Consider the following 19,458-nt stretch of genomic DNA (forward strand, 5'->3'; position numbering starts at 1 on the left):
GGCTGGCGTGAGGGAGTGCGGTGTGACGTCAGCACATCACATCACGATCCGGCCGGTGCTGGACAGGGCTGTGTCTCGGCAGTGCAACCGTCCATTACACCCAGGAATTTAATTTTTACCCCATTTGGGGTAATTTACCCCTGTTCCCTGACCACTGCTCTAGAAGATAATACCTTAAATAGAACTTCCATCTTAGTAAATTTACCCCATCATGCTAGTAATTATTTACTGTAGGAGTCACTGATTACTACTGAGTGGATTCTCTACACCTGCCTGATCTGTAACTGAGACAATGACACGTCCGTATTAATTCATTGTTTATTTATCTAGCACCATTATCTCACAGAGTATATATACTCATTAAACGCAGTAAACGCCAACGCGCATGTAAATGGAAAACTTTCCAAAATGTTAGCGGACAATAGCGCATATTTAAGATGAAAAAAGGGATACATTAAGGCTAATTTTGCATTGGAGCAAAACAAAGATGCAAGTAGCATAGTATCTGGAACAAACTATGTTGCACTGCTAGGAGTTCAATACATTTATTATATTTGCATGCAGAGTAAATACTGGCTGCTTTTGCATGGAGCCTACAAATGCTGGGCAGCTTAATTGTTACAATGCAATTTAGACCTGAGTTTGGCCATGCTCCTCCAAAATCTAATCTCTCTGCACATGTTGCATCTGCCCCATCTGCAGTGCAGCATGGTGTTATTCAGGTGCACGGTTACTGCCTCTTTTTTGCTTTGCTCCTAACGTTGAATCAGCCCCATTATAGCAGTTTTAACAGATATGTAATCAATTTCATATACATGTATTTCCGTGAACGATTAGTACACATACATAACGACCTAACTGCAGATAATAAACGTATTGTGATAATCAGGAACATTGTTTAACTACTGTATGATTGTTCAATGTTACCATTCAGAGGGGCAGATTCAATTGTTTTGGGTGTCTAAAAATCCAATCTAAAAGGGACTGTTAGACGCCCAAACAAATGTGACAATTCAATTGTGTTTGGGCGCCTATGCACACGGATCATGCTGCGCCCAAACAGACCTGGGCAACGAAGTGAAGAGTTTCCACACATTTTTTTTTTCCTCACAAAAATGTGGCCGCTGGGCGCCTGAACGGCAGAGCAATTGAATTGCTGTCGTCGGGCGTCTTCTAGTGGCGGCTGTGATAAAAACAATTGAATCGGCCCCAGAGATAGAATTCTTTTGAAGTAGTGGACAAGTCATAATTCTAAAAATGCTTTTCAATTAAAATCCTTTGTACGACACACATATTTATGGCCATAAGGTAGCATTAGGGTGGTCATTACGAGTTGATCGCTCGCTAGTAGTTTTTAGCAGCCGTGCAAATGCTATGCCTCCTCCCACTGGGAGTGTATTTTAGCTTAGCAGAAATGCGAACGAAAGGATCGCAGAGCGGCAACAATTTTTTTTGGTACGGCTTTAGAGTAGCTCAAAACCTACTCAGCGCTTGCGATCACTTCAGACTGTTTAGTTCCTGTTTTGACGTCACAAACACGCCCTGCATTCGCCCAGCCACGCCTGCATTTTTTCTGCCACGCCTGTGTTTTTTCTGGCATGCCTGCGTTTTTCCGAACGCTCCCTGAAAACGGTCAGTTGACACCCAGAAACGCCCACTTCCTGTCAATCACTCTGCGGCCAGCAGTGCGACTGAAAAGCTTCGCTAGACCCTGTGTGAAACTACATCGTTCGTTGTAATAATAAGAATTTACTTACCGATAATTCTATTTCTCGGAGTCCGTAGTGGATGCTGGGGTTCCTGAAAGGACCATGGGGAATAGCGGCTCCGCAGGAGACAGGGCACAAAAAGTAAAGCTTTAGGATCAGGTGGTGTGCACTGGCTCCTCCCCCTATGACCCTCCTCCAAGCCAGTTAGGTACTGTGCCCGGACGAGCGTACACAATAAGGGAGGAATTTTGAATCCCGGGTAAGACTCATACCAGCCACACCAATCACACCGTACAACTTGTGATCTAAACCCAGTTAACAGTATGATAACAGCGGAGCCTCTGAAAAGATGGCTCACAACAATAATAACCCGATTTTTGTAACTATGTACAAGTATTGCAGATAATCCGCACTTGGGATGGGCGCCCAGCATCCACTACGGACTCCGAGAAATAGAATTATCGGTAAGTAAATTCTTATTTTCTCTATCGTCCTAGTGGATGCTGGGGTTCCTGAAAGGACCATGGGGATTATACCAAAGCTCCCAAACGGGCGGGAGAGTGCGGATGACTCTGCAGCACCGAATGAGAGAACTCCAGGGTCCTCTTTTGCCAGGATATCAAATTTGTAGAATTTTACAAACGTGTTCTCCCCTGACCACGTAGCTGCTCGGCAGAGTTGTAATGCCGAGACCTCTCGGGCAGCCGCCCAAGATGAGCCCACCTTCCTTGTGGAATGGGCCTTAACCGATTTAGACTGTGGCAGGCCTGCCTCAGAATGTGCAAGTTGAATTGTGTTACAAATCCAACGAGCAATCGACTGCTTAGAAGCAGGCGCACCCAACTTGTTGGGTGCATACAGTATAAACAGCGAGTCAGATTTTCTGACTCCAGCTGTCCTGGAACATATTTTCAGGGCCCTGACAACTTCTAGCAACTTGGAGTCCTCCAAGTCCCTAGTAGGTGCAAGGCACCACAATAAGCTGGTTCAGGTGAAACACTGACACCACCTTAGGGAGAGAACTGGGGACGAGTCCGCAGCTCTGCCCTGTCCGAATGGACAAACAGATATGGGCTTTTTTGAGAAAAAACCACCAATTTGACACTCGCCTGGTCCAGGCCAGGGCCAAGAGCATGGTCACTTTTTATGTGAGATGCTTCAAATCCACATATTTGACTGGTTTTAAACCAATGTGATTTGAGGAATCCCAGAACTACGTTGAGATCCCACAGTGCCACTGGAGGCACAAAAAAGGGGTTTGTATATGCAATACTCCCTTGACAAACTTCTGGACTTCAGGAACTGAAGCCAATTCTTTCTGGAAGAAAATTTACAGGGCCGAATTTGAACCTTAATGGACCCCAATTTGAGGCCCATAGACACTCCTGTTTGCAGGAAATGCAGGAAACGACCGAGTTGAAATTTCTTTGTGGGGCCTTCCTGGCCTCACACCACGCAACATATTTTCGCCACACGTGGTGATAATGTTGTGCGGTCACCTCCTTTCTGGCTTTGACCAGGGTAGGAATGACCTCTTCCGGAATGCCTTTTTTCCCTTAGGATCCGGCTTTCCATCGCCATGCCGACAAACGCAGCTGCGGTAAGTCTTGGAACAGACATGGTACTTGCTGAAGCAAGTCCCTTCTTAGCGGCAGAGGCCATAAGACCTCTGTAAGCATCTCTTGAAGTTCCGGGTACCAAGTCCTTCTTGGCCAATCCGGAGCCATGAGTATAGTTCTTACTCCTCTACGTCTTATAATTCTCAGCACCTTAGGTATGAGAAGCAGAGGAGGGAACACATACACCGACTGGTACACCCACGGTGTTACCAGAACGTCCACATCTATTGCCTGAGGGTCTCTTGACCTGGCGCAATACCTGTCCCGTTTTTTGTTCAGACGGGACGCCATCATGTCCACCTTTGGTATTTCCCAACGGTTTACAATCATGTGGAAAAAAACTTCTCAATGAAGTTTCCACTCTCCCGGGTGGAGGTCGTGCTGAGGAAGTCTGCTTCCCAGTTTCCATTCCCGGGATGAAAAACTGCTGACAGTGTTATCACATGATTTTCCGCCCAGCGAAAAATCCTTGCAGTTTCTGCCATTGCCCTCCTGCTTCTTGTGTCGCCCTGTCTGTTTACGTGGGCGACTGCCGTGATGTTTTTCCCACTGGATCAATACCGGCTGACCTTGAAGCAGAGGTCTTGCTAAGCTTAGAGCATTATAAATTTACCCTTAGCTCCAGTATATTTATGTGGAGAAAAGTCTCCATACTTGATCACACTCCCTGGAAATTTTTCCCTTGTGTGACTGCTCCCCAGCCTCTCAGGCTGGGCTCCGTGGTTACCAGCATCCAATCCTGAATGCCGAATCTGCGGCCCTCTAGAAGATGAGCACTCTATAACCACCACAGGAGAGACACCCTTGTCCTTGGATATTGGGTTATCCGCTGATGCATCTGAAGATGCGATCCGGACCATTTGTCCAGCAGATCCCACTGAAAAGTTCTTACGTGAAATCTGCCGAATGGAATTGCTTCGTAGGAAGCCACCATTTTTACCAGGACCCTTGTGCAATGATGCACTGTTTTTAGGAGGTTCCTGACTTGCTCGGATAACTCCCTGGCTTTCTCTTCCGGGAGAAACACCTTTTTCTGGACTGTGTCCAGAATCATCCCTAGGCACAGCAGACGTGTCGTCGGGATCAGCTGCGATTTTGGAATATTTAGAATCCACCCGTGCTGATTGTAGCAGTATCCGAGATAGTGCTACTCCGACCTCCAACTGTTCCCTGGACTATGCCCCTATCAGGAGATCGTCCAAGTAAGGGATAATTAAGACGCCTTTTCTTCGAAGAAGAATCATCAATTCGGCCATTACCTTGGTAAAGACCCCGGGGTGCCGTGGACAATCCAAACGGCAGCGTCTGAAACTGATAGTGACAGTTCTGCACCACGAACCTGAGGTACCCTTAGTGAGAAGGGCAAATTTGGGACATAGAGGTAAGCATCCCTGATGTCCCGGGACACTATATAGTCCCCTTCTTCCTGGTTCGTTATCACTGCTCTGAGTGACTTCATCTTAATTTGAACCTTTGTAAGTGTTCAAAAAAAAATTTTTTAGAATAAGTCTCACCTAGCCTTCTGGCTTCAGTACCACAATATAGTGTGGAATAATACCCCTTTTCTGTAGTAGGAGGGGTAATTTAATTATCACCTGCTGGGAATACAGCTTGTGAATTTTTTCCCATACTACCTCCTTGTCGGAGGGAGACTTGGTAAAGCAGACTTCAGGAGCCTGCAAAGGGGAAACGTCTCGACATTCCCATCTGTACCCCCGGGATACTACTTGTAGGATCCAGGGGTCCTGTACGGTCTCAGCGCCATGCTGAGAACTTGTCAGACGCGGTGGAACGCTTCTGTTCCTGGGAATGGGCTGCCTGCTGCAGTCTTCTTCCCTTTCCTCTATCCCTGGGCAGATATGATCTTATAGGGACGAGAGGACTGAGGCTGAAAAGACGGTGTCTTTTTCTGCAGAGATGTGACTTAGGGTAAAAAACGGTGGATTTTCCAGCAGTTGCCGTGACCACCAGGTCCGATGGACCGACCCCAAACAAGTCCTCTTCCTTTATACGGCCATACTGTGCCGTTTGGAATCTGCATCACCTGACCACTGTCGTGTCCATAACATCTTCTGGCAGTTATGGACATCGCGTTTATTCATGATGCCAGAGTGCAAATATCCCTCTGTGCATCTCGCATATATAGAAATGCTCTATAGTCAATAAAATACTGTCCCTGTCAAGGGTATCAATATTTTTAGTCAGGGAATCCGACCAAGCCACCCTAGCTCTGCACATCCAGGCTGAGGCGATCGCTGGCCGCAGTATAACACCAGTATGTGTGTATATACTTTTTATTATATTTTCCAGCCTTGTCAGCTGGTCCTTGAGGACGGCCCTATCTATAGACGGTACCGCCACTTGTTTTGATAAGCGTGTGAGCGCCTTATCCACCTTAAGGGGTGTTTCCCAACGCGCCCTAACTTCTGGCGGGAAAGGGTATACCGCCCATAATTTTCTATCGGGGGGAACCCACGCATCATCACACACTTTATTTAATTTATCTGATTCAGGAAAAACTATGGTAGTTTTTTCACATCCCACATAATACCCTCTTTTGTGGTACTTGTAGTATCAGAAATACGTAACACCTCCTTCATTGCCTTTAACGTGTGGCCCTAATAAGGAATACGTTTGTTTATTCACCGTCGACACTGGATTCAGTGTCCCTGTCTGTGTCTGTGTTGACCGACTAAAGTAAACGGGCGTTTTAAAACCCTTGACGGTGTTTTTGAGACGTCTGGACCGTACTAATTGTTTGTCGGCCGTCTCATGTCGTCAACCGACTTTGCAGCGTGTTGACATTATCACGTAATTTCCTAAATAAGCCATCCATTCCGGTGTCGACTCCCTAGAGAGTGACATCACCATTACAGGCAATTGCTCCGCCTCCTCACCAACATCGTCCTCCTACCTGTCGACACACACGTACCGACACACAGCACACACACAGGGAATGCTCTGATAGAGGACAGGACCCACTAGCCCTTTGGAGAGACAGAGGGAGAGTTTGCCAGCACACACCAAAAACGCTATAATTATATAGGGACAACCTTATATAAGTGTTTTCCCTTATAGCATCTTAATATATATATATAAGCATATCGCCAAATTAGTGCCCCCCCTCTCTGTTTTAACCCTGTTTCTGTAGTGCAGTGCAGGGGAGAGCCTGGGAGCCTTCCCTCCAGCCTTTCTGTGAGGGAAAATGGCGCTGTGTGCTGAGGAGATAGGCCCCGCCCCTTTTTCGGCGGCCTCGTCTCCCGCTCTTAACGGATTCTGGCAGGGGTTAAATATCTCCATATAGCCTCCGGAGGCTATATGTGAGGTATTTTTAGCCAAAATAGGTATTCATTTGCCTCCCAGGGCGCCCCCCTCCCAGCGCCCTGCACCCTCAGTGACTGCCGTGTGAAGTGTGCTGAGAGGAAAATGGCGCACAGCTGCAGTGCTGTGCGCTACCTTTAGAAGACTGAGGAGTCTTCTGCCGCCGATTCTGGACCTCTTCTTACTTCAGCATCTGCAAGGGGGCCGGCGGCAAGGCTCCGGTGACCATCCAGGCTGTACCTGTGATCGTCCCTCTGGAGCTGATGTCCAGTAGCCAAGAAGCCAATCCATCCTGCACGCAGGTGAGTTCACTTCTTCTCCCCTAAGTCCCTCGTTGCAGTGATCCTGTTGCCAGCAGGACTCACTGTAAAATAAAAAACCTAAGCTAAACTTTCCTAAGCAGCTCTTTAGGAGAGCCACCTAGATTGCACCCTTCTCGGCCGGGCACAAAAATCTAACTAGCTTGGAGGAGGGTCATAGGGGGAGGAGCCAGTGCACACCACCTGATCCTAAAGCTTTACTTTTTGTGCCCTGTCTCCTGCGGAGCCGCTATTCCCCATGGTCCTTTCAGGAACCCCAGCATCCACTAGGACGATAGAGAAAGTACGTCGCGCGTGCGCATTGCGCCACATACGCATGCGCAGAAGTGCCTTTTTTTGCCTCATCGCTGCACAGCGAACGAATGCAGCTAGCTATCAACTTGGAATGACCACCTCAATGTAATCACATACCATGAGAAAAAATAGATACCGTTCAGGGTTAGCACCACCTGAGCCCATAATGTCACACCTATTCCAGCACTCACCGGTCACAACTGCCCACTCTCCATAGCGCTGGACCAGGTCACTCCTGCTGAGCAGATGTGGGGTAATGTGCAGCCTGAACACACTGTAGCATTCATACAAGATGCCGAGACCTTTCTTAGCCGTGTACAGAGCCCCCACCACAGCAAGAAGCTCCACGTTGTTGTGGCACGATCTGGCCACCTCACGATATAAAAGGTGGAAACTGTCCACTGCCGCCATGGCGACCACCAACCTGAAACCAGTGGAAGTTGCTGTTAGACCACGTGTCTTCAATACACCACACCATTAGTATTGGTCATAGCTTGAACGTGAAATGTCGCTTACCTAGTCCCATTTATGAATGATATCGTTCAGAGTGTGTAGGCCCCTTAAGATCTCCTCTTTAACCTAGGACGTTGGCTCACCGAGCACCATCCACTATAGGGGCCTACACACTGGGCGATATCTTGAAAGATATCGTTCATAAATGAATGATAAATCGTTCATATCTTTCAGTGTGGATGCCTCAGCGATGAACGATGTGTGTGCCTGCAATCGTTCATCGCTCATCGTTGATACACACCAGTCAATTTGGACGATATAGATGTATGTACTCTCATATTGTCCAAATTGACCATCGATATCTTCCAGTGTGTAGGCTGAATCGATTATCAATATTATAAATATCTCTACATATATATATATATATATATATATATAAACTATATATCTATATATATATCGATATATATATAGTGTTCACTCTAGGCTGTTTTAGCAGGGCGCCGCGCCCTGCCCGTTTTTTAAAAGGCAAAACCCGCCCTGCCCCTTTTGCGGTGCCCTGCTAGAACAGCCGCCCGCTTCCTGCCCTCCCAGCATGTAAAGATGCAGTGCGCGGCATCCATTCACGCATTGGGACAGAGCTTGGGGAAGTGCCGGTGCTGGGCACGCCCCCAACAGTGACGCCGCCGGCAATGGACGCCCCTACAACAGCGTCTGTGGGCCGCATCGCCCACTAAAATTACGTAGCCATAGCCACACCCCCTAATTTGCATGGCCACGCCCCACGCACAAATGTGCCCCCGGAGTCCGGCGCCCTGCCCCATTTAATTTCTAGAGTGAACACTAATATATATATAGTTTTGTAAATGTTGCTTCTCTAATTTGTGAGTGAACACCAACATAAACCATAACACGCATGATCTAAGCTCAGACCTGCATGCGTACCCCCCTGCGCCTCTCTTCTTCCAATATTCACTTTAACGTAACAAAAGTGTAAGGATGATTTAATGAAAACAAAAATTACACCCCCCAGGATACCAATACAAGCTATAAATGCCCAGAATAAGCAATTACAGATTTCCCAGGTGTCATTCACTTGTGGTCACTAAGTACCAACCCATCAGATGGTACTGTGCCATGCAGTCACCATGTTACAGACATAACACATTGAAACACATAATAAGGAGCCTGCAATACAGAACAGGGAGCACCAGGCACCCAGGGAAACACTAAGCGCCAGCAAATAGGTCACTGCACTCAGATGAAACAGGTGGAATGAGCCTATGGTCAGTGAATGCAGCAGAAACATGCCCTGACCTGCAGTAACAACTGTCTCCTTACTTCTCCTAGTCTCTGGATTCTAGAGACAGGAAGCAGACGCTGTACAGACGTGAGAGACAACAAAATGTGTCCCCACTTCCGCCTCCTCTGAGGCTTCAGGTCCTGGTTGCACAGTAGAACACGCGCGCTGTATATTTACAGTGCGGGGCGGGACAATACATTTTAGCACAGTTCTACCACTATTCGTAGTATTTTATAAATAATAACTAACATAACTTCGGGGATAGTAAGGACGGCGAGTTTAGGATCGCACTGTAGTTTACATGCCTGATAGGACCTAACTGTAGTGGCAGTGCCCAAACATTACTAGCCTATATGATAAATTAGTGTTGCTATGGCAACAACATAGCTGATAGCAAGTCCCTAGTCTTTGTGGGCAGTCTCATGTATTAAAGATTTATACCCAGAATTATATGTCCATAGGAATGTCAATACACCCTGTTATTCTGTACATGGGGCACTGTCATTATCTATTCTTATTCTGTGGACTTAATGTGTATAAAGATTCAGCATCCCATTCCATTGGAGCCTCATGCAAAGTGTGGCTGCAAGGTGAAAGTTTCCTGGCATTATGTTAGGATGTTACTTATATGTGCTCGCGTCACTATGGCGCAATGGCTTACTGACGTTCTGCAGAGTGGTTCCGCCAGGACCTCATGGATAACTGAATCAGCCCCTAATATTTACAGCACAATTAAAAAAAGTATTTTTATTATATTGGCCAGTCAGGACTGTATGTGATAGGTAGTGTGGCCCGATCAGGGTTCTGTCCGGCCCTACTCATGGGCGTGACACTATTCCCTGCAGGGAAGGCTTCGCTGAAGCGCAATCTGATTGGTTGTTATGGCCGACCGCATCACTTTCCATTTTTAAAAACTTGGGAATTACAGATATGTGTTGAAGTCTTTCCCTACTTGGAATTATCCTAGAATGATCCCAATATAGGTTTCACTGCAGGTTTGTCACACTATGAACAACACAAGTGTGATTGAAGGTGGAAAGCTCTGCAGTATAGTTCAGATATAACATTCTGATTTACCTGTTGGAGACTAAGGTGGTAGTTATCTTTTAAAACTGGGGATGTTGCTCATAGCAGCCAATCAGATTCTACTTAACATTTATCTAGCTGCTTCTAGAAGATAATAGCTAGAATCTGATTGGTTGCTGATTGGGCAACAGCGCCAGTTCTAATAAAACTCCCATCTTAGTTGATTTACCCCCTAGAGCAGTGGTTCCCAACCTCGGTCCTCAAGTACCCCCAACAGTTCATGCACACCTGCGTGGCCCGAACCGTGCCCCCTAAACGATGGCCAAACGCCACCAGGCCAGCCCCCTCCCGCCTCTGCCTGTCAATCAGGCAGAGGCGATCGCAGGGCTAAGACAGCCGTCAGCTGTCTGGCATGCCCCGGCGCACTGCGATGCTGGTGCAGTTCAGACCTGATTGCTGCTGTGCGAAAACGCACAGCAGCGATCCGGGTCTGAATTAACCCCATAGTCCAGTATACCACAGAATTTTGACTATAAAAATTATATGAAAAATACAAAGAAGATATTATAAATATGTATTCCTCGAATCATTTATATAGTCAAAACTCTGGAGTATACTGAACTATTGGATCTATTTGCTAAGCCTTGGATGGAGATAAAGTGTACGGTGATAAAGTACCAGCCAGTCAGCTCCTAACTGTCATGCTACAGGCTGTGTTTGAAAATTGACAGTGATGAGCTGATTGGCTGGTACTTTACCTCCATCCACTTTATCTACATGCAAGGCTTAGTAATTAGACCCCTATGACAGGTGAGGCTCTGCCTCCCCTGTCCACACATCGCTGATGAACACTCACCAAATGTCCAGCAGTACACTACATACTGCTGCACCTGTGTATAATTCCCACATGAACACTCGGGTTCTTATATGTGTGTAAATCTGGCTCTGATTCAAACCAGTGCCTCCCCAGCCATTTACCTCCCCGCACGTCACTGCTGCCATTGTGTGCTATGGAGAAAAGTTCTCCGGAAATGTAATTGTACAAGAAATCTGTAAATGGAGACAGGATAGGAGCCTGGAATCCTGAAATGCTGACAATGGTCCCTATCAACAGTTAGGTGCTGCCCATATGAACATTTGGTGGACACAACTAAAATACAGGACACTCTCCTAAATATAGCATCTGATGTTCAGAAAGTAAGGTTTTCAAAAATGCTGTTTTCTAGGTAATCACAGGGGAGATTACATTAATGATCTGCAATATACGTAGTTGGTGGAAAAAATACCTTTTAAATACCTTCTACAGTCTACAGCAGTTCACCCAAAGATCTTCTCACACAATCTAGTCGGCCTTGGTTGAACCAGATCAGGAAACTACAGTATCCTCCTGTGTATGGAACTACGCTGGCCAGCCATCCTGACCAAATCCTGATCACAATCAAACCATTTTCAGATGGCAACACCGGAAAATACCGTCAGCAGCGGACTGCAATAGTAATGTGTGCGTCCTTATCAACCCATTGCATTGCCTTGGACACGTGTGCAGCTACAATGCACTCACTTCGTACATGGGTGGTCATTCCGAATTGATCGCTCGCTAGCAGTTTTTAGCAGCTGTGCAAACGCTATGCCGTCTCCCACTGGGAGTGTATTTTAGCTTAGCAGAACATTTTTATCGCAGAGCACCTGCAAAAAATTTGTATTGTAGTTTCAGAGTAGCTCAAAACCTACTCAGCGCTTGCGATCACTTCAGACTATTCAGTTCCGGATTTGACGTCACAAACCCGCCCAGCGTTCGCCCAGCCACGCCTGCATTTTTTCTGGCACGCCTGCGTTTTTCCAAATACTCCCTTAAAACGGTCATTTGCCACCCAGAAATGCCCTCTTCATGTCAATCACTCTGCGGCCACCAGTGCGACTGAAATGCATCGCTAGAGCCTGTGCAAAACTGCATCGTTCATTGTGCCCGTACGTCGCGCGTGCACATTGCACCGCATACGCATGTGCAGAACTGCCATTTTTTAGCCTGATCGCTGCGCTGCGAACAAATGCAGCTAGCGATCAACTCGGAATGACCCCCATGGGTTGAATTGATTAGTCCCTGCTCAGACAACATTGGTCAACTGCATCTTGCACAAAAAAATAAAAATAAAAATAGATTGAAACAGAAATGAATGGAAAAAAGTTCTGTCCGATAACAAAGAGTGTCAGGTATTCCTTACAATCTGAGGCGCATATCGTCCTCTCAAAGAAAAATTTCCCATAGCAATTAATCAGCTTCATCACCTGTTCTCTTTTGAAGGTTTGATACATCCCCCCCTTAAGTTGTTATCGCAGGGAAGATAAATATAATTTCAGACAGAACATATTACAGTCCAGATAGGCACGTACGTTTCGTTATACGGTACCGCCAGACCTTTCCCAGCCCCTAAACCTCGTTCACTTTATCCAAAACTTGTTCTTATCACCCCAGGATATACAGGGTGATGTGAAACTAGATTTTCCACATTACATACATCATAAACATTCTTTCATGGCTTAAGTTCAGATCCCTCCCACAAACAGCTCGAGAATAGAAAACAATCTGTAATGATGGGAAGAATCCGGAGTCGCACCGAACTCTCCTTACAGAATGTCTCTACTCACCTTGTCCCTGCCGCTGCTGATTGCTATCCTGCTGGGTAAGTCATGCTGTACTTATTTATCATTAGGCCATTCTATCCGTAGCACTGTCAGGAGAATACGCCTGCACTATCCATCATACGCAAGGAGGGTTATAAAACCTGTGACGCACATGCTGATATTGTGTGAGCCTGTGGTCACAGACGTGACGTGCCATACCACGGGCCTGAAACACAGGTGGACAGTACTGCCGCCGTGACTGCGTCTTTATGCTAATGCTGGGCTTCCTACTGAGACTCCCGCTGGCTGCGGTGATAATCCGCTGCTGTGCGCACAAAGACGCACTATCGGATTTTGCGCAAGCTCTATGGAGGCGCAGAATGTCAGTTGGAACATGGCCATCTGGATCAGTGCAACTGTGTCTTTCCAAGCAGTGGCTGACCGGGACACACCCACAACTGGGTAGCCACCCCCTCGTAACCTCTTGGGAACGCCCAGCAAAATTGTGACGCATGTGCAGACAGAAAACATCAGCTGCTTGTGTCCACGTCTGATCAGGGCCCGGTCATTTTTATATCTATAGAATATATACATATATATATAGTGGCAATGGGAGCAGTGTGTTACTTAGGAACCAGGGGTATTTAGCTGATATACCCAGGGAAGTTATGTGTTTGGAGGATAGAAAATGTGTGTCTTATTGCAGTGCACCTCTCCCCAGCAGCCTGGTGCTACACAGCCTCTATATACACAGTCACATGACCACCAGCTAAAGACCAGAGTAACCGATTTGGAGCACCATACGCAGCAGGGTTCGCTGAACTGTCAGGTTAGACACACGTCTGGTAGCCCCCAGATTCATTTTGACGGTGAGCTGCTCCGCTATAGCGTGTCGGTCGACCCTCATGCACCTTCATAACCGACGTTCACCCCTCACATCAATGGCGTGTGGTGCTCCGCAGTTTCCACGTCGGTTATTCGCAGTGGTGCCATTTGTCCAGTCACGATACGCGTTCACCACAGCAGCACGCGGACAGGTCACACACGGCGCTGTGTCAGAAATACTGTCACCCTTGGCACAAAAGCAGATAATCATCCCATTTGCAACTCGGGTAAATCGCCCCTTTCACCCATGACAGCGACAAGTTATATGTGTGCAGACGGCCTATCACACACCAGCAAGCCAGCACATGACACGTGAAGTACTTCATGGGCTACGCGCTGCCGACATCAAATGCAGGAGGTGGTCATTATAATGTGACTCGACCGTATATGTATAAATATATATATATATATATATATATATATATATATATACACACAAACACGAGGAACCACTGCACTCGCCATTCCCTGGGGTTCGGGTGCGGTGGACTGTGACCACCGAACTCAAATATACACAAACAGAAAACCCAGCACTCTCCTAAGCAGCTTCATTCACCTTAATGCTTTAATATACATCTAAATAAATAATGGGGTTTTGGTTTATGAATTGTACAATGCATGTAAGCTTGCGGCCCACTCCACGGGACCCCATTTCACCGCAAGTCCTACTCTATCACAAACTTTCACATAGATTTTATAGAAACCTGGCTACTGCTGTCTCATAGGGGAAAATGTGCTTATCTGGTTTAAAACTTACCTGCCACACTTATGGCTTTTAAAAGGTAAGACAGTCACCAACACAAATAACACAACTACACAAGTGTGCTTACCTGGTTTACAGCTCACCTGCCAACAGACTACTGGCTTTCAAAGTGAGACAGTGACCAACACACCTACATAGCAGCTGATCCAGGTTAAAGGTAAATGAGCTCAGGGGTGCATGAGAGAGAGATATGGTCACAAATGGGCCAATTATAAATTAACCATGTTATACAAACAAACACGAGGAACCACTGCACTCGCCATTCCCAGGGGTTGGGGTGCGGTGGGCTGTGACCACCAAACTCAAATATACCAAACAGAAAACCCTGCACTCTCCTAAGCAGCTTCATTAACCTTAATGCGACAAGTTATATGTGTGCAGACGGCCTATCACACACCTTATATACCCAGCAAGCCAGCGCACGACACGTGACGTACTTCATGGGTGATGCACTGCCGATGTCAAATGCAGGAGGTGGTCATTATAATGTGACTCAAATATATATATATATATATATATATATACATATACTGTGTGTGTGTGTGTGTGTGTGTGTGTGTGTGTGTGTGTGTGTGTGTGTGTATATATATACTGTGTGTGTGTGTGTATATATATATATATATATATATATATATATATACACGGGGGGGTGGGGGATATAGCGACCAATGGTGTCTTAAAATAATTCAATAAAAGTGGATCTAGAAGATATATAAAAATATATGTAATATATCTATAAAATAATGAATAACCAGATCGAGTGGATCTATAAAAAGTTAATTTATTAATACATTAAAACAGACAATGATTAAACAGCTAGACTAAAATTTGAGCAGCAAGACTCCTTAAAAAATGGGATAAAAACAATAGACACAATGCAATATAATAACAGTTAAAATGTATGTTAAAATATGTAAAACAATTTTAACTTAACTTGGTATGAGGTCACTGCCAGGTAGCCCAACGCGTTTCGTCATTCAGACCCCTTGATGAAGTCTGAATGATGAAACGCGTTGGGCTACCTGGCAGTGACCTCATACCAAGTTAAGTTAAAATTGTTTTACATATTTTAACATACATTTTAACTGTTATTATATTGCATTGTGTCTATTGTTTTTATCCCATTTTTTAAGGAGTTTTGCTGCTCAAATTTAAGTCTAGCTGTTTAATCATTGTCTGTTTTAATGTATTAATAAATTAACTTTTTATAGATCCACTCGATCTGGTTATTCATTATTTTATAGATATATTACATATATTTTTATATATCTTCTAGATCCACTTTTATTGAATTATTTTAAGACACCATTGGTCGCTATATCCCCCCCCCCCCCCCCCCCGTGTGTGTTATTAATCCGTTGCTACAGGGAACCACCATCCCTGTGTTTTGGGGGACAGCTGACGCCCTGTATTAACCCATAGGGAGTGTTATTTATTTCGACTACACGTGGCTAGTAGATTACTGGGGTTGTACACAAGTGGCGCAATAATCTCCCCCTTTTTTCTATATATATATATACATACACATATCCACAGGTCCGGCACTCACAATGTCAGTATAACTTGCCCCAGTGCCAGCACATATAGTACTCACAGATCCTCCCAGGGTGCGGCACTCAGGGCACATCGATATGAATAATCAGCATAAACTTTATTTCACCAACGTTTCAGTTCTTTATCCAAACTGTTACCATCACCACCACCATGTGCAGAACCACGTCGGTAGCGTCTAGAATCTAGATACTCTTCGTGCAGAGGACCTTTCCCATAACCCCCTTGGTCCATGTCACAATCTATTTGGAATAGAAAAGTGAGGCGAGCGAAGCGAGACACCGAGCCCGATGCGTGGCGAGTGAAGCGAGCCCGCGAGGGTCCAATGCTGCATAGAAAAAAAATAATACCCCAAACGATCGGAGAACAAAGAAAACATTTAGGAGCTGTAAGAGCGGAAGTTGTCTCCTGCCCACTCGTTTTGTCACGTCCAGGTCCTTAGCACGAAGACAACATAGACACAACTGAACCACGTTCGCGGCGTCCCAGTCCCGGCGTCTACTGATGATGTAATCGCATCTCAGCGCCTTGTGATGACGTCATTGGGTATGCGCCGCACACCACGTGAGTGTTCAGCATCGTTCTGTTACCAAGCAGCCAGTTGCCATATACAGAAGTCAGAGCAAGGACACATAACACATATCGAAATCATCAATCATACACAGTATTAGACACATACATATAGTATTAAATAGAACATATTGCCACACGCATAAAACATACTTTGAAATACTATTTAAAGTGCTGTTCCATTATTGCATAGATTCCATCAGAATGTCACCTTTATGCAAATGAATTAAGGCGTCACAACAACTGCTACATCAATATTAAAATTAAAATGGGCAAAGGATAGCAATTATCAGACTTTACAGTATACAAAAAACTCAGTGGTGACCTTTCATCTAGTTTTAAGAATGAACGGCGTGAGATTATATTGTTGTGATTGACGAAGAAATAGCATCACTATTATTCACTATATCACTATAAAAATGTATTCATAAAATGAACAGCAGATTGACATATAAAAGATTTTACTGATACTGATAATACAGAATTGTGTACAATAATTGCTTTTGATTCAATCTCTCACTGAGATCAGAAAGACCTGTAGATAAAAACTCAACGCGTTTCGTCCATAGGACTTCTTCAGGGGTCTAGTATCTATATAATAGATAAAAAATAAATATCTAATATTCAGATGGTGGGTATAATAGAATATTTTCATAAACATATACCTACTGATACAGTTAGTGGATCTTTCTAAGTGATTAACCGAGTCCCACAAAGGAATCGCTGGAAGAACATATATCAACAAATGTAAATATATGTAAGAAGGGATATGACACAATGGGGGTAATTCTGAGTTGATCGCAGCAGGAATTTTGTTAGCAGTTGGGCAAAACCATGTGCACTGCAGGGGAGGCAGATATAACATGTGCAGAAGGAGTTAGATTTGGGTGGGTTATTTTGTTTCTGTGCAGGGCAAATACTGGCTGCTTAATTTTTACACTTCAAACTAGATTGCAGATTGAACACACCACACCCAAATCTAACTCTCTCTGCACATGTTATATCAGGCCCCCCTGCAGTGCACATGGTTTTGCCCAACTGCTAACAAAATTACTGCTGCAATCAACTTGGAATTACCCCCAATAGCCCAAAATGTTCCAAATTGTCTATCATTGTTCAAGTGGACATTTCTTACAAGGTTATAGTCTATATCACATTTAGAGCTTCAAAACGACTATATCATATTTAAGACTTTAAGTAAATAGGGTGGATATAGATCAATATTTCTTAGGGAATTTATATTAATCAAGATATATATAAACCCAAGGAATTATTTCTCTTAACGGGGATTAATATTCTCTGAATCGTGTATACAAGCTTCAATAGAGAGGAGAGGAATTTGCAACGTAAATTTTGATAATACATACCAGTACATTCAACTTCAGTTGTACATAGTGGAAAATGTTATTCACAAACAATAGGTTGTAAATAAATATTTACCTATAGCAGGAAATACAATATAATTATAATCAATGTCATGACAATTTTCCAATTGACACAAAGGGGTATATTTACTAAGGTCCCGATTTTGACCGAGATGCCGTTTTTTCTTCAAAGTGTCATCTCGGTAATTTACTAAGCAAAAATCACGGCAGTGATGAGGGCATTCGTAATATTTTGGAAGTCCTAGGAAAAAATCACGAATCAATACACCATCGGTCAAATACGCCTGCAATTTAGTAGAAATCGGTCATTTACTAAAAAGTGCAAAACACAAACACTGCCGACAATAGCCAAACACTGCCGTGATGAAATACAAATCGTGAAAAAGTGCAAAAAAAAAACCAGACCTGCTTTTTTATCCCGTGTTTGTATAGGCATGCACGGATCCATGAGATCCGTGCATGTTTTTCAGTGGGAAGGGGTGGGAAATGTTATAATTTTTCCAAAAAAAAATGCGTGGGGTCCCCCCTCCTAAACCAAACCAGCCTCGGGCTCTTTGAGCCGGCCCTGGTTGCAAAAATCTGGGGAAAAAATTGACAGGGGTTCCCCCATATTTAAGCAACCAGCACCGGGCTCTGCGCCTGGTCCTGGTTCCAAAAATACGGGGGACAAAAAGCGTAGGGGTCCCCCGTATTTTTGAAACCAGCACCGGGCTCCACTAGCTGGACAGATAATGCCACAGCCGGGGGTCACTTTTATACAGTGCCTTGCGGGCGTGGCATCAAATATCCAACTAGTCACCCCTGGCCGGGGTACCCTGGGGGAGTGGGGACCCCTTCAATCAAGGGGTCCCCCCCCAGCCACCCAAGGGCCAGGGGTGAAGCCCGAGGCTGTCCCCCCCATCCAATGGGCTGCGGATGGGGGGCTGATAGCCTTTGTTGAAAGTAATGAATATTGTTTTTAGTAGCAGTACTACAAGTCCCAGCAAGCCTCCCCCGCAAGCTGGTACTTGGAGAACCACAAGTACCAGCATGCGGCGGAAAACCGGGCCCGCTGGTACCTGTAGTACTACTACTAAAAAAATACCCCAATAAAGACATTACACACACACCTTGAAAGTATAACTTTAATGCATACATACACACCACCATATACACATACTTACCTTATGTTCCCACGCAGGTTGGTCCTCTTCTCCAGTAGAATCCATGGTGTACCTGTTGAAAAAATCCTACTCACCAAATCCAGTGTAGAGGGCTCCTCAGATAATCCATTTGTAATCCACGTACTTGTAAAAATAAAAAAACGGGATACCCGACCACGAACTGAAAGGGGACCCATGTTTTCACATGGGACCCCTTTCCCCGAATGCCAGAAACCCCCTCTGACTGATGTCTAAGTGGGTTTCTTCAGCCAATCAGGGAGCGCCACGTTGTGGCACCCTCCTGATCGGCTGTGTGCTCCTGTACTGTATGACAGGCGGCACACGGCAGTGTTACAATGTAGCGCCTATGCGCTCCATTGTAACCAATGGTGGGAACTTTGTGGTCAGCGGTGAGGTCACTTTCGGTCAACCGCTGACAACAAAGTTCCCACCATTGGTTACAATGGAGCGCATAGTACGTGGATTACAAATGGA

The 19,458-nt window shown here is 45.2% G+C and overlaps 1 protein-coding gene across 3 annotated transcripts in view; it reads right to left on the reverse strand.

Moving 5' to 3' along the window:
- The window catches only part of LOC134969657 (inactive hydroxysteroid dehydrogenase-like protein 1), a 50,864-nt gene that overhangs the window by 5,082 nt on the left and 26,324 nt on the right, over window positions 1-19,458 (reverse strand). The window contains exons 1-2 of one of the 3 annotated variants that reach the window (XM_063945744.1): window positions 9,034-9,151; window positions 7,455-7,687 (exon numbers count right to left, since the gene is read on the reverse strand). In XM_063945744.1, coding sequence (XP_063801814.1) covers window positions 7,455-7,674 — 220 coding nt within the window. In that variant the 5' untranslated portion in view covers window positions 7,675-7,687; window positions 9,034-9,151. Of the gene's footprint in view, window positions 1-7,454; window positions 7,688-9,033; window positions 9,152-19,458 lie in introns of those variants that run through there. The other 2 variants (XM_063945745.1, XM_063945743.1) reach the window with 2 other exon arrangements.

The sequence above is a fragment of the Pseudophryne corroboree genome, chromosome 11 (assembly GCF_028390025.1).
Source record: "Pseudophryne corroboree isolate aPseCor3 chromosome 11, aPseCor3.hap2, whole genome shotgun sequence".
Lineage (NCBI taxonomy): Eukaryota > Metazoa > Chordata > Amphibia > Anura > Myobatrachidae > Pseudophryne > Pseudophryne corroboree.